Source organism: Chiloscyllium punctatum, chromosome 7, assembly GCF_047496795.1.
Source record: "Chiloscyllium punctatum isolate Juve2018m chromosome 7, sChiPun1.3, whole genome shotgun sequence".
Taxonomy (NCBI): domain Eukaryota; kingdom Metazoa; phylum Chordata; class Chondrichthyes; order Orectolobiformes; family Hemiscylliidae; genus Chiloscyllium; species Chiloscyllium punctatum.
In genome coordinates this window covers 7457768-7470388 of record NC_092745.1, presented here as the reverse complement: position 1 = coordinate 7470388, position 12621 = coordinate 7457768, and the positions used below count along the sequence as shown (strand labels likewise).

At 47.8% G+C, this 12621-nt stretch overlaps 1 gene segment (V, D, J or C); it reads right to left on the bottom strand.

The window, feature by feature from the left end:
• LOC140479512 (Ig kappa chain V-V region MOPC 149-like) overlaps nucleotides 1-12621 on the bottom strand; it is a 41294-nt gene that overhangs the window by 16725 nt on the left and 11948 nt on the right. The window contains 1 exon segment of the V gene segment in view: nucleotides 10234-10352. Within this exon segment, the coding sequence occupies nucleotides 10234-10352 (119 nt within the window).

Below are 12621 nucleotides of genomic sequence, written 5' to 3'. Positions count from 1 at the left end.
TTGGAATCCCAATTTTCTTAAAAAATTCTGTACAATTTTATAGCTCAGTAGTTGTGTTTGTTCCCTGAGATACTGAGAGTTTGCACAACACGCCATTTGCCTGTGACCCAGTTGTTGGCTGAAGTCTCTGGTCGTTCAGTGAGTCCAAGCCATTGACTTGCTCTCTGCAGTTGTACCATCAACTTGATTTCTCAGTGTGAGCCAGGGGACCACTGCGTGGTGACTTCCTGCCCCACTGTTGGTGTAAAGGCAAGTGGGAGCTGTCAAGGTTAATCCCATCATGGACATCAGAACATTATATTCAGCTGGAATTACATCCACTGACTAACTTCTTTGGCGGCAATTACAGTGTAAACAAATTTCCCTTTGCTAGCACAGGGAGATTCCCTCTGTCAGATTCCCTCATTTGTGATGGATTAGCCCAATAGGAGCAGCACTGGTAGACCATGCTGTATCAGCCTGGACAGAATCCTGGGCAAACTCCAAATGAAAGCATGACCTTCAGTGGATCTGCTGCCACACAAAATATGGAATTGGAATCCTTGTTCCCGAATCACATCATCAAACCTAAATACAATTGAGAAAATAGAAACCAAACCCATTTCCCAAGGATATATGTCACAACACGAAAGTGGGGAGCAGACAGCTACTCTTCGCCTGTCTCTGGGGAGTGTCATGCTTCCTGTCCTCTCTCTCTCTCTCTCTCTCTCTCTCTCTCTGTGGGGTACCATTTCTACCATCCTTTCTGTCTGAGAATATTATTGTTCCTATCCCCACTCACTTGGGGATAGTGTGCGGGTGTCACGCCCACCCAGTTTGTTAGTTCAATTTACTCTCGCAAAATGGGGAACCCCTGCTTCACTATGTTTATGAGCCATGTGTGAAAGCCCTGCACAGCTAACCCTTCATCTCAATCAGATCACAGGGTCTGAGGTTGGTCAGTACTGTCTCTACCCAGAACAATAACACTGACTGACTCAGACCAACTCAGATCAAGTCACAAGGAGACTGCTATTGACCTTCACCCTCAAAGCCCACTGAGGAGGTGGTCATTAATCCAAGTGTTGTCATACATTAAGTTCTCCCAGAGATTCATGATTCATTCCAGACTTTACACAAGTGTGGAATGTTGTTCAGTAATAGGTGGGAAGGCATCGAGATAAAATATGAAAAGAGAGAGAATTATATTTCTCTTATACCATCCTTTAACTTAGGATGTTTGGAAATGTTTTACAGCCAATGGAATACTTCTGAAGTCCAGACATTGTTGTAATGTGGGAACTGTGACAGCAAGGCAGATGTTTTGGCAGAACCACCCAGAGACTGGAGGCTGTTACTGCAGGTAGGCTCCAACCAGCTCCACTGTTGGGAAGGACACTGGAGCACACAAGGACATGGGAAATAGGAGCAGGAGAGAGAATCCAATAGCTGTCCATTCTTTCTTAAAAACAGGGACGAAAATTGCACACAATAATCCAAATGCAGGCTCAGTAACACACTGTACAGTTTGAACAGGCTTTCGCTACTTTTAAATTCCAACCCCCAGCAATAAAGTTGGAAATTCCATTCAACTTCTCAATTACTTGCTGCACCTGCACTTACTTTCAGTGTCCCACGTCCCAGATCACTCTGTACTGCACTTTGTTGGAATCTCTCACAATTTAAATCCGAGTCGGCCTTTAGATTATTTTGACCGAAATGCATGGTTTCACACTTTCTGATGTTAAATTCAGTCCATTGTGTCTGAATGTTTAATTTCCAGTTTGGTTTTCTCTTTGTGAATGACCATCTCAATGCATCTATCTGTTGCATATCCCATTTGTCAATGGCCCTGATACTTGATTGTCCAACCATTTCCTGCTGTTTCCATTCAATGTAGACAGACAGGAGGCTGGAAGAAAACAGCAAGCCAGGCATCGGAGTAGATTAGATTAGATTCCCTTCAGTGTGGAAACAGTCCCTTCGGCCCAACCAGTCCACACCGACCCCAAAGAGTAATCCACCCAGACCCATTTCCCCTCTGACTAATGCACCTAACACTATGGGAAATTCAGTATGGCCAATTCACCTGATTGGCACATTTTTGGACTGTGGGAGGAAACCGGAGCACGCGGGGGAAACCCATACAGACACGGGGAAAACGTGCAAACTCCACACACTCAGTCGTCTGAGGATGGAATCAAACTGGGGCCCTGGCACTCTGAGGCAGCAGTGCTAACCACTGAGCCACCATGCTGCCCCTTCTCTACAGTGTGGAAACAGGCCCTTAAGCCCAACAAGTCCGCACACAACCCCTCTGAAGCATAACCCACACAAACCTATTTCTCTACCCGATATTTACCCCTGACTAACACACCTAAAACTATGGGCAATTTAGCACAGCCAATTCACCTGACCTGCACATTTTTGGATTATGGGAGGAAACCAGAGCACCTGGAGGAAACCCAAGCTGACATGGGAGAATGTGCAAACTTCACACAGGCGGCGGGAATTGAACCCAGGTCCCTGGTGCTGTGAGGCAGCAGTGATAACCACTGAGCCACCGTGCCACCCTAGTTGATGTTTCGGGTGTAACCCCTTTTCAGGAATGGAGGTGGGTGTAGGGGGAGCTGAAGATAAAGGGGGTGGCAGGGATCGGATGATGAAGTGGTGATTGGTGGTGACAGGTAGAGGTTATGACCTGGTTGGTCAATGGGAGGAATGAATCTAGTAGGTGGCAGGAAGGAGTGAAATGGAGGGAGAGGGGTTGGGAAGGGAGACATGGGATGGGAAGGGTGGTTATATGAAATTGGAGATGTCAATGTTGAGCCCTCCGGGCTGTCGGGCGCCCAGGTGGAAGATGGGGTGTTCTTTCTCCAAATTGCGGTTTGGTTCGTTGTGGCAATGGAGGAGGCCAAGGATGGTCATGTCAGAAAGGGAATGGGAAGGGGAACTAAAATGGGTGGTGACTGGGAGGTCTGGTCAGCCCCTGCATTCCCAGCTAAGATGCTTGATGAACCATTCCCTAAGTTTACGTTTGGTATTCCAGATGGAGAGAAGACCCCATCAGGAGCTCCTAATGCAGTAAACTAGATTGGAGGAGAGGCAGGTGAACCTCTGTCTCACCTGGAAGAACTGTTTTGGGTACTGGATGGAGGTGAGGTGTTGATGTACCAGCAGGCTTTACTTCTTTTTGAGTTGCAGGGAAAGGTATCTCGGGATTCAGAAGGGTTGGTGGGAGAGTGACACAAACCAAAAATTGTCAAACGGAATGGTCCTTGTGGAAGGCAGCCAGGGGTGGGGAGAGAAAGATATACTTGGTGGTGTTGTCTAGTTGGAATTAGCAGAAGTGTTTAAGGATGATGCGTTGGATACGGAGATTGGTGGGTTGATAGGTGAGGACAATGGGGACTCTGGCTTTATTGTGTTTGGAGGTGGTGGTTTGAGAGCAATGGAATGGGAAATGGCAATGGTGCAGTGGATGACAGAAGGAGGAAAGGACGTTGTTCAAAATAGGTGGACGTCTGTGATCACTGGAATGTCTCCTCATCCGAGCAGATTGGGCAGAAGCAGAGGAATTGGGAGAATGGGATGAAGTTCTTGCAGGATACTCGGTGGGCAGAGGTGGAGTCCAGGTGGTAATGGGACTCTGTTGGTTTGCAGCAAATGTCTTTCTGAACACTGTCACCAGAGATGGGAATGGAGAGGTCAAGAAAGGGAAGGAAGATGTCCGAGATGGACCAAGTCAATTTGAGGGTGGGGTGAAAGTTGTGAGCGAAGTCGATGAACTGCTCCAGTTCAGCCTGGGTGCAGGTCACTCCATCATGCAGTCATCAATGTAATGGCAGAAGAGTTGGGGCACTGTGCCTGTGTAGGCACTAAAGAGAGACTGTTCGACATAGCTGATAAAGAGGCGGGCGGGTGCACATGGCCACTCCCTGGATTTGGAGGAAGGTAGAAGACTTAAAGGGAACGTTATTGATAGTGAGTACCAGTTCAGCGAGGCAGAGAAGAGTATTGGTGGAGGTGGACTGGATGGGTCTGTTGGAGAGGAAGAGGTGGAAGGCCTGGAGGCCATCCTTATTGGGTATGGACATATATAAGGTCTGCACATCCATCGTGAAGATAAAGCACTCGGAGCCAGAAAACTGAAGGTTACTGAAGAGATGGAGGGTGTGGTTGGTGTAGCGGATGTAGGTGGGAAGTGCCTGAACCAAGGTGGAGAAGGTGGAGTCCAGGTAGGATGAGAGGAGGTCGGTGGGGCAGGAGCATGCTGGGATGATCGGTCAGCCGGGGTAGTTGGGTTTGTGGATCTTGGGGAGCTGGTAGAACTGGGCATTGCGGGGCTGGGGGACTATGAGATTAGAGGCAGTGGAGGGGAGATCACTGGAGTTAATGAGGGCACTGACAGTGCGAGTGATGTTGGCCTGATGGGACGCGATGGGGTCATGGGCAAGGAGGAGGTAGGACGTGGTGTTGGAGAGTTGGTGATTCACCACAGGCACATCGAGGTCCATTCTCCAGACTACCACCGCTCTGCCTTTGTCAGCGGGTTTGATGGTGAACCAGGGTTTGGTGCAGAGAGAGTGGAGCACTGCACCTTCAGCGGGGATGTGTTTGGAGAGGGTGGGGCGTGGGGGGGAAGGGTGGAGAAATTGAGGTGGCTGGTCAGCAATGAAGAGGTCAAAGTATGTGTACACATCTGGAGGGGTGACCAAGGGGAGGAGGAAGGTTGGAGGTGGGAGGAGGGGTCCTCAGAGGGAGGTTGGGAGTTTTTGTTAAAGAAGAAGACATGGGGGTAGAGGCGGCGGAAGAAGAGCTCCGCTTCGTGGCGGTTGCAGGTTTCGTTGAGGTGGGTTCGGGCGGGAATGACTGTGAGCCCTTTACTGAGGATGGACATTTTGGCCTCAGAGAGTTCGAGTTCGGGGCGAGACAGTAAATATGGGGCAAGGCTCAGGTGTGAGGTTTTCGGGTGGGCCCAAGTTGGTTGAAGGAGGGGAGGAGGGTAGGTTGATGACATGTGGTGTGGTATAGCACAGGGAATGGGTGTGGAACAGAAAGGAGATTGGGGCGTAGATGGGTTGTGGAGTGAGGTGGGGGAGTGGGAAGGTGGGGATGAGGTGAAGAGGGAAAAGTGGAGGGATAGGGTGCACTGTGGGGGTGGATGGATGAGGAAGGAGAGCGAGTGTGCTGGCTGGCTGCAGGTCGGCAGTTGGACTCAGAGTGACTCTGGGAAATGTAGTCTGAGTTTTGCTTGCAAAGTGGGTGGGGCCAGAAGTGGAGGCAGAGGCTGGAGTGAAGTCAAGGCTAATCCAAGTGTTTTGACCCAGGTTCGATTCCAGCTTCAGGCAACTGTCTGTGTGGAGTGAGCATGTCCTACCCATGTCTGCGTGGATTTCCTCTGGGTATTCTGTTTTCCTCCCACATTCTAAAGACATGCAGGTTAGATGAATTGGCCTTTGCTAAATTGCCCACAGTGATCAGGGATTTGTAGATTAGATTACTTACAGTGTGAAAACAGGCCCTTCGGCCCAACAAGTCCACGCAGACCCGCCACCCACCCAGACCCATTCCCCTACATTTACCCATTCACCTCACACTACGGGCAATTTAGCCAGACCAATTCATCTAACCTGTGCTTTGGATTGTGGAAGGAAACCAGAGCACCCGGACGAAACCCACACAGACTCGGGGAAAATTTGCAAACTCCACACAGAGAGTCGCCTGAGGCGGGAATTGAACCCCAGGTCTCTGGCGCTGTGAGGCAGCAGTTCTAACCCCTGTGCCACCGTGCTGCCCACAATTTATTTTGGCCTGATGAGTTAGGTTAGTTTCATTAATCAGGGGGAAAGTAGAGTAATACGATAAAACGTCTTGGGTTGGTAACTCTTCGAAGGATCAGTGTGGACTTGTTGGGCCAAATGGCCTGTTTCCTCACTGTAGGGATTCTATGACAGTCCATTCCAGATTCCCACGACCCACTGAGTGAAAAAGCCCTTTTTCAAATCTCGTTTGCGATGTCCAAATGAAATCTTTCAAACCATTCACTTTGTCTAGTGTCGTTGAGCTCTTGTGTTCCTTGTTCAATAAATGTTTTATTCTTTTTGATAAAATATGACTTCTCTGACAGGGACAGTTAACTTTGTCCAATCAGGGAGCCCTAACTGACAGATAAACAGGGGAGTGTCAGAAGAACTGATAATCGGGTACCTGACTCTGACTAATCTGGTACCTGAACCTGCCAACCAACCCCCTCCTTTTGTCACCCTCAATCTCCCCATGCTTACTCTTGATGCCCCTTTGATCCAGCTTATGCTGCCTTTGGGAGGAGTTGACCTGCCCTCCATCACCCAGGAACGTGGTCATCATCCCAGAGGAGCATAGTCCCACATGGTCATCACAGCTGGGGCAGGGGGAGAGAATTCTCGGGGTTTCAAGAATTCAACTTCCCTCCCTCACTCAGACAGCTCCCCTCCCTGGAAGGTAATATTGCTGCACCTAGGTTTGGGTTAATAAACCACTGAAATATGACTATGGGGAGCCAGCATTGGCTGGGCAGGCAGTCATGACTGCTCTGACTCTGGATTCAGAAAATCCACTTGTAATTGAGCAACACATTGGGGAGCACAGTGCCCACTGCCTCTGAAATCCCTCCCTTACTGAGAATACACTCTCAATATTCACCTTTTTCAACTGCCATCTCAATTTCACTGCAAATTCTGTGTCCAATAATCCTGCCCTCCAGGTACCGAATGAAGGAGCAGCGCCCTGAAAGCTTCTACTTCCAAATAAACCCCGTTTGACTATAACCTGGTGTTGTGTGATTTTTACCTTTGGCCATCTGAATGAACTGTCATCTCAGACTGAATCAGCTGAACTGTTTTTCATTCATGATTTGAGAAGATTAAAACCAAATCTTCAATCCCCAGCACAATGCCCGTTCCCAATCCATCGCTCGGAGACACATACCTCAGAGAGAAACCTACAGGCAGCGCAGAGTAACACACTCGCACTGAGAGAGACACCTACGGGCAGCACAGCACAGAGTAACACACTCACACTGAGAGAGACACCTACAGGCAGCACAGAGTAACACACACACTGAGAGAGACACCAACAGGCAGCACAGAGTAACACACGCACACTGAGAGAGACACCTACAGGCAGCACAGAGTAACACATGCACACTGAGAGAGACACCTACAGTCGGCACAGAGTAACACACGCACACTGAGAGAGACACCTACAGGCAGCACAGAGTAACAAACACACTGAGAGAGACACCTACAGGCTGCACTAAGTAACACACTCACACTGAGAGAAGACACCTGAAGGCAGCACAGAGTAACACACGCACTCTGTGAGACAGGATTTGGAGATGCCGGTGTTGGACTGGGGTGCACAAAGTTAAAAATCACACAACACCAGGTTTTAGCCCAACAGGTTTAATTGGAAGCACACTAGCTTTCAGAGCAACGCTCCTTCATCAGGTGATAGTGGAGGGCTCGATCGTAATACAGAATTATGATCGTAACACAAATCATGACAAAATCTGTGTTACAATCGAACCCTCAACTGTCACCCGATCAAGGAGCAGAGCTCTGAAAGCTAGTGTGCTTCCAATTAAACCTGTTGGACTATAACCTGGTGTTGTGTGATTTTTAACTGAGTAACACACTCAAACTGAGAGAGACACCTCCAGGTAGCACTAAGCATCACATGCACTCTGTGAGACAGGCAGCACAGGAATAATGTGATCAAGGATAGTCAGCAAGGTTTTGTGAAGGGCAGGTCGTGCCTCACAAACCTTATTGAATTCTTTGAGAAGGTGACCAAGGAAGTGGACGAGGGTAAAGCAGTAGTGGTGGTGTACATGGATTTTAGCAAGGCGTTCGATAAGGTACCCCATGGCAGGCTAATGCAAAAACTACGGAGGTATGGCATTGAGGGTGCATTAGAGGTTTGGATTAGGAATTGGCTGGCTGGAAGGAGACAGAGGCTAGTAGTTGATGGCATAGGTTCATCTTGGAGCGCAGTTACTGGCTGTGTTCCACAAGGATCTGTTTTGGGAGCATTGCTGTTTGTCATTTTTATAAATGACCTGGAGGAGGGGCTTGAAGGCTTGGTGAGCAAGTTTGCGGATGACACGAAAGTCGGTGGAGTTGTGGACAGCGAAGAAGGATGTGGCAGGTTACAGCGCAATATAGATAAGTTGCAGGGCAGAAAGATGGCAAATGGAATTCAATGTAGCTAAGTGTGAAGTCATTCACTTTGGTAGGATTAACAAGAAGATGGATTACTGGGCTAATGGTAGACTACTTGGTAGTGTGGATGAGCAGAGGGATCTTGGTGTCCATGTACACAGATCTTTGAAAGTTGCCTACCAGGTAAATAGTGCTGTGAAGAAGGCATATGTTGTACTGGGCTTTATTGGTAGAGGAATTGAGTTCCGGAGTCCTGAGGTCATGTTGCAGTTGCATAAGACTCTTGTGCGGCCTCATCCGGAGTATTGTGTGCAGTTTTATTCGCCATACTATAGGAAGGATGTAGAGGCATTGGAACGAGTGCAGAGGAGGTTTACCAGGATGTTGCCTGGTATGGTAGGAAGATCGTATGAGGAAAGGCTGAGGCACTTGGGACTTTTCTCATTGGAGAAAAAAAGGTTTAGGGGAGATTTGATCGAGGTGTACAAGATGATTAGAGGTTTAGATAGGGTTGACAGTGAGAACCTTTTTCCGCGCATGGAATCAGCTGTTACTAGGGGACACAGCTTTAAATTAAGGGGTGGTAGGTATAGGACAGATGTTAGGGGTAGATTTTTTACTCAGCGGGTTGTGAGTTCATGGAATGCCCTGCCAGTAGCAGTGGTGGACTCTCCCTCTTGATAGTCATTTAAGCGGGCATTGGACAAGCATATGGAGGTTAGTGTAGGTTAGGTCGGCTTCGGTCGGTGCAACATCAAGGGCCGAAGGGCCTGTACTGCGCTGTATTTTTCTATGTTCTATGTTCTATGTTCACTGAGTAACACACTCACACTCCATGCGACGGATAGGTGTCTCCCCAAATGTGGGTGTATTACTGAATGCTGTCTGTGGGTGTCTCTCTGCATAACACACCCACACTCAGAGAGACATCTACAGGCAGTATGAGGTTAAACACTCACACTCAGAGAGACACACTCAGCCAACAATGTCTGTGATTGGCTGAAGATTGTTTCAGGGGCTATCCGACAGAAGCAGAGATTGCACAGTTCGATCCCATCAGCTGGTCCTCGACCATCAGAGTGAAGAGGAAATACATCAGATTGTACTTATTGAGTCCTAACAATTTTCAGTTTCTGTTCTTTTTGGAATCTACATAAATTCCTGATTAAAGGGATCATTTGAAAATGACTGATGCTTGAGAATTGAAATTGATTGACAGGCCAAGTAACCAATTGTGACAATGACCTGCTGAAATATAGCCAATCAACTCAGAGGTGCGGGGGGGGAGGAGGAGGTCAGTTATTTTCAAAGCACGCAGAGACAGAGACTGAACCTTCACTTTTATTCCCTTTTCCACATTCACATTGACAGAAAGAAACAACTGCAATTAACAGTCCAGAAAGAGGAAGCTGCTCAAATTCACAGCCACAATGGACCTTGAGGAAAACACTTGGAGAGATTTTCTCAATAACAAGAGAATCCTGTCCCTTTAATCAGTGATAAAACCTTAAATTGGAACTGGCAGCTGAGCAGGAAGGAGATCTGGTTTACTGAAGCAGAGACTTCTGAGGTTCACGTTGTTTTGTACAGCTGACATCAAAAGGCAATCCTGTCCCCAACTAAAACTCCCAGGACAAGGACGGTATGAGGTCTGACACAGTGTAAAGCTCTCTTGCCGCTACCCCAATGATCTGCTTTAACATCCAAACCTCAGAAGTGTCTCTGAGCCAGTCCCAAGAAGGAAGAGAGTTGAAATTCAGTGTTGACAATGACCTTTGTCCTGCCAGCTCAGCCCTGTTCTGTTTAAAGTTGTGTCTCCTCTGTGGACTGTCTCAAAACTCTACACACATTCTGATCTCCTGATGCTCTTGCTGAGGGGAGAGGGGAGGGTCACGTGGGTGAGGGCACAGGAGAAGCGAGCGTTGGACTCCCAGTCAGACCCAGTGAGGGTCAGCAGGCTGCTGACACTGTAGGTGCTGTCCGAAGCTCGCAGGTAGTTGCTGGTCTGAACCCCGTCCGAAATGACTGCACCGTCCTTCTTCCACTGCACCTCCAGCTCATCGGGATAGAAGTGATTGGCAAGGCACACCAGGGTGGCAGTGCCCTTGGCATTGACCTGCTCCGGGGAGGGGGGCAGCAGGGTCAGCTTGGGCTGAGAGTTGTCACGGCCTGAAAGACAAGAGAAACAAATTTAATCCCTGCCACTGGAAGGGAATTCAACCCTTCACTGTCCATACAATCTTTTTGAACATTTGTCGTCAATACAGAATAAACCCAACAAACGACCAGGCATTGTTCAAATTGCTTTTTGGGATGTGAGTGTCACTGGCAGGGCCAGTATTTATTACCCATCCCTAACTGCTCCAGAGAAAGTGATGGTGAAGCAGCAGAGAGAGAAGGGACAGTTTTGGACCATTGTTTCTAAAATCAATGTGGACAGGTGGAAGGGCTGTCAATGGGGGAGCATTTTCGTGACAGTGATCAGAACTCAGTGAGATTGAGAGTAGGGATGCAAATGGAGAAACATGGAGCAAGTGTAAACCTTTTCATTTTACTCAACTGTGTGGTGTTTTGGTAAAAGTGGATCGGAACAAGCGGCATTGTGGGAAATCAGTGTCAAGACAATGGGAGTCCTCGAAGGACGAGACAGAGATTGTTCAGAATCTGTTCCCACAAAGAGTAAGGGTGGGACTTCCAGATCTAGACCAAATGAACAAGAGGATTGGGAGTCATGTACTGACATGGATTGGGAACTGGTTGGCAGACAGGACAGAAAGAGTCAGTGTTTATCTGAATGACAGGTAATTACAACTTAGGGTGCCACAGGGGTCAGTCTTTGATACTCAGTTATTCATAAATTATAATAATACAATCATCGAGCCAGAGAGACCCAAAAGGCCCATCAGCCCATTGTGTCCATACTGGTCATAAAACAACAACCCAATAATTCTCATCCATTTTACTAGCATCAGGGAATTAGATGCAGTATGTGTACAATAAAGAATTTGATATAGTTCTTCGGATTAAAGGGATCAAAGAATTTGGGGAGAAAGCAGGAAAAGGGGACAGTGTTGGATGATCAGCCATGATCATATTGAATGGTGGAGCAGGTTTGGGGCCCGAATGGCCGACTGCTGCTCCTGGTTTGGATGTTTCTATCTCTTTCTCAGATAATGAAGGAATGTCTCTTGTCAATTTGAAGCTGCAAGTCAAATGTTTGGGGAGGTGGAAGATGTGGCCATGGTGATTAATGCGGGTCAGTAAGGTGGTAAGAAGACACATGGGATAAACTGTTCTTCATTTTCGCTTGATGGATTGAGGGCATTGCTGGATTGGCAGCATTTATTGCCCATCCCTAATCACCCAGAGGGCAGTTTAGAGTCAACCACATTACTGTGGGTCTGGGGTCACATGGTAACGATGGCATTTTCCTTCCCTAAAGGACATCAGGGAATCAGATGGCTTTTTCCTGACAATCAACGATGGTTTCATGGTCGCCATTACACTCTAAATTGCAGACTTTTTTGATTGAATTTCAATGCCACCATCTGCTGGATTCTAACCCTGGTCCCCAGAACATTATCTGGATCTCTGGATTAACAGTTCAGCGATAATACCATTAGGCCATCACCTCCCTTATCTCATTATTGGTTGACAGCGAAAGCAAGGAGTTTGTTTATTCTGGAACTGTAGAAAAGCCCAGTTAGAGCACAGTGAGAGAACAGTGTATGGTTCTGGTCACCACATTACAGGAAGGATGGGATTCCATTAGAGATGGGGACAAATGAGGAGTTTGTCTGGAATGGGGACTTTGAGCTTTGAGGAATGATTGGTTTGGCTGGGAGTGTTTTCTTTGGAACAGAGGAGGCTGACGGGAGATTTGATTGTAGTGTGTAAAATGATGAGGGGCCTGGACAGAGTGGGTGGGAAGGACTGATTTCCACCAGCACAGAGGGCAATGACCATGGGGAGAGATTGAAATCAGTTGGGGGCAGGATTAGAGGGGAGTTGAGGGTATTTGTTTTCACCCAGAGGCCGGTGGGATGTGGGACTCACTGCCTGAAAGGGTGGGAGAGGCAGAAACACTCATCACATTGAGAAAACACCTGGATATTCACTTCAAACAGTGAAACCTCAGGAGTTATGGAGCAAGAGCTGGAAAGTGGGATGGAGCTCGATACCTCTTTAACAAACATCCGATCACCCACAGATCAGGAGAGCTTTATCTGAGAACATTGGAGCAGAATCGGATCCACACACTTCGGGAACGAGTCACATTGGGGTTTCTGTGTAGAATGTCAGCGAGAAGGGGACGTGAAAAGTCCTTGGTTGGTAGGATTAGGGAAAACCCAAAGGCTTTCTAGCGGTATGTCAGGAATAAAAGGATGACTAGGGTAGGTATCGGTCCAGTCAAGTATAGTAGTGGGAAGTTGTGTGT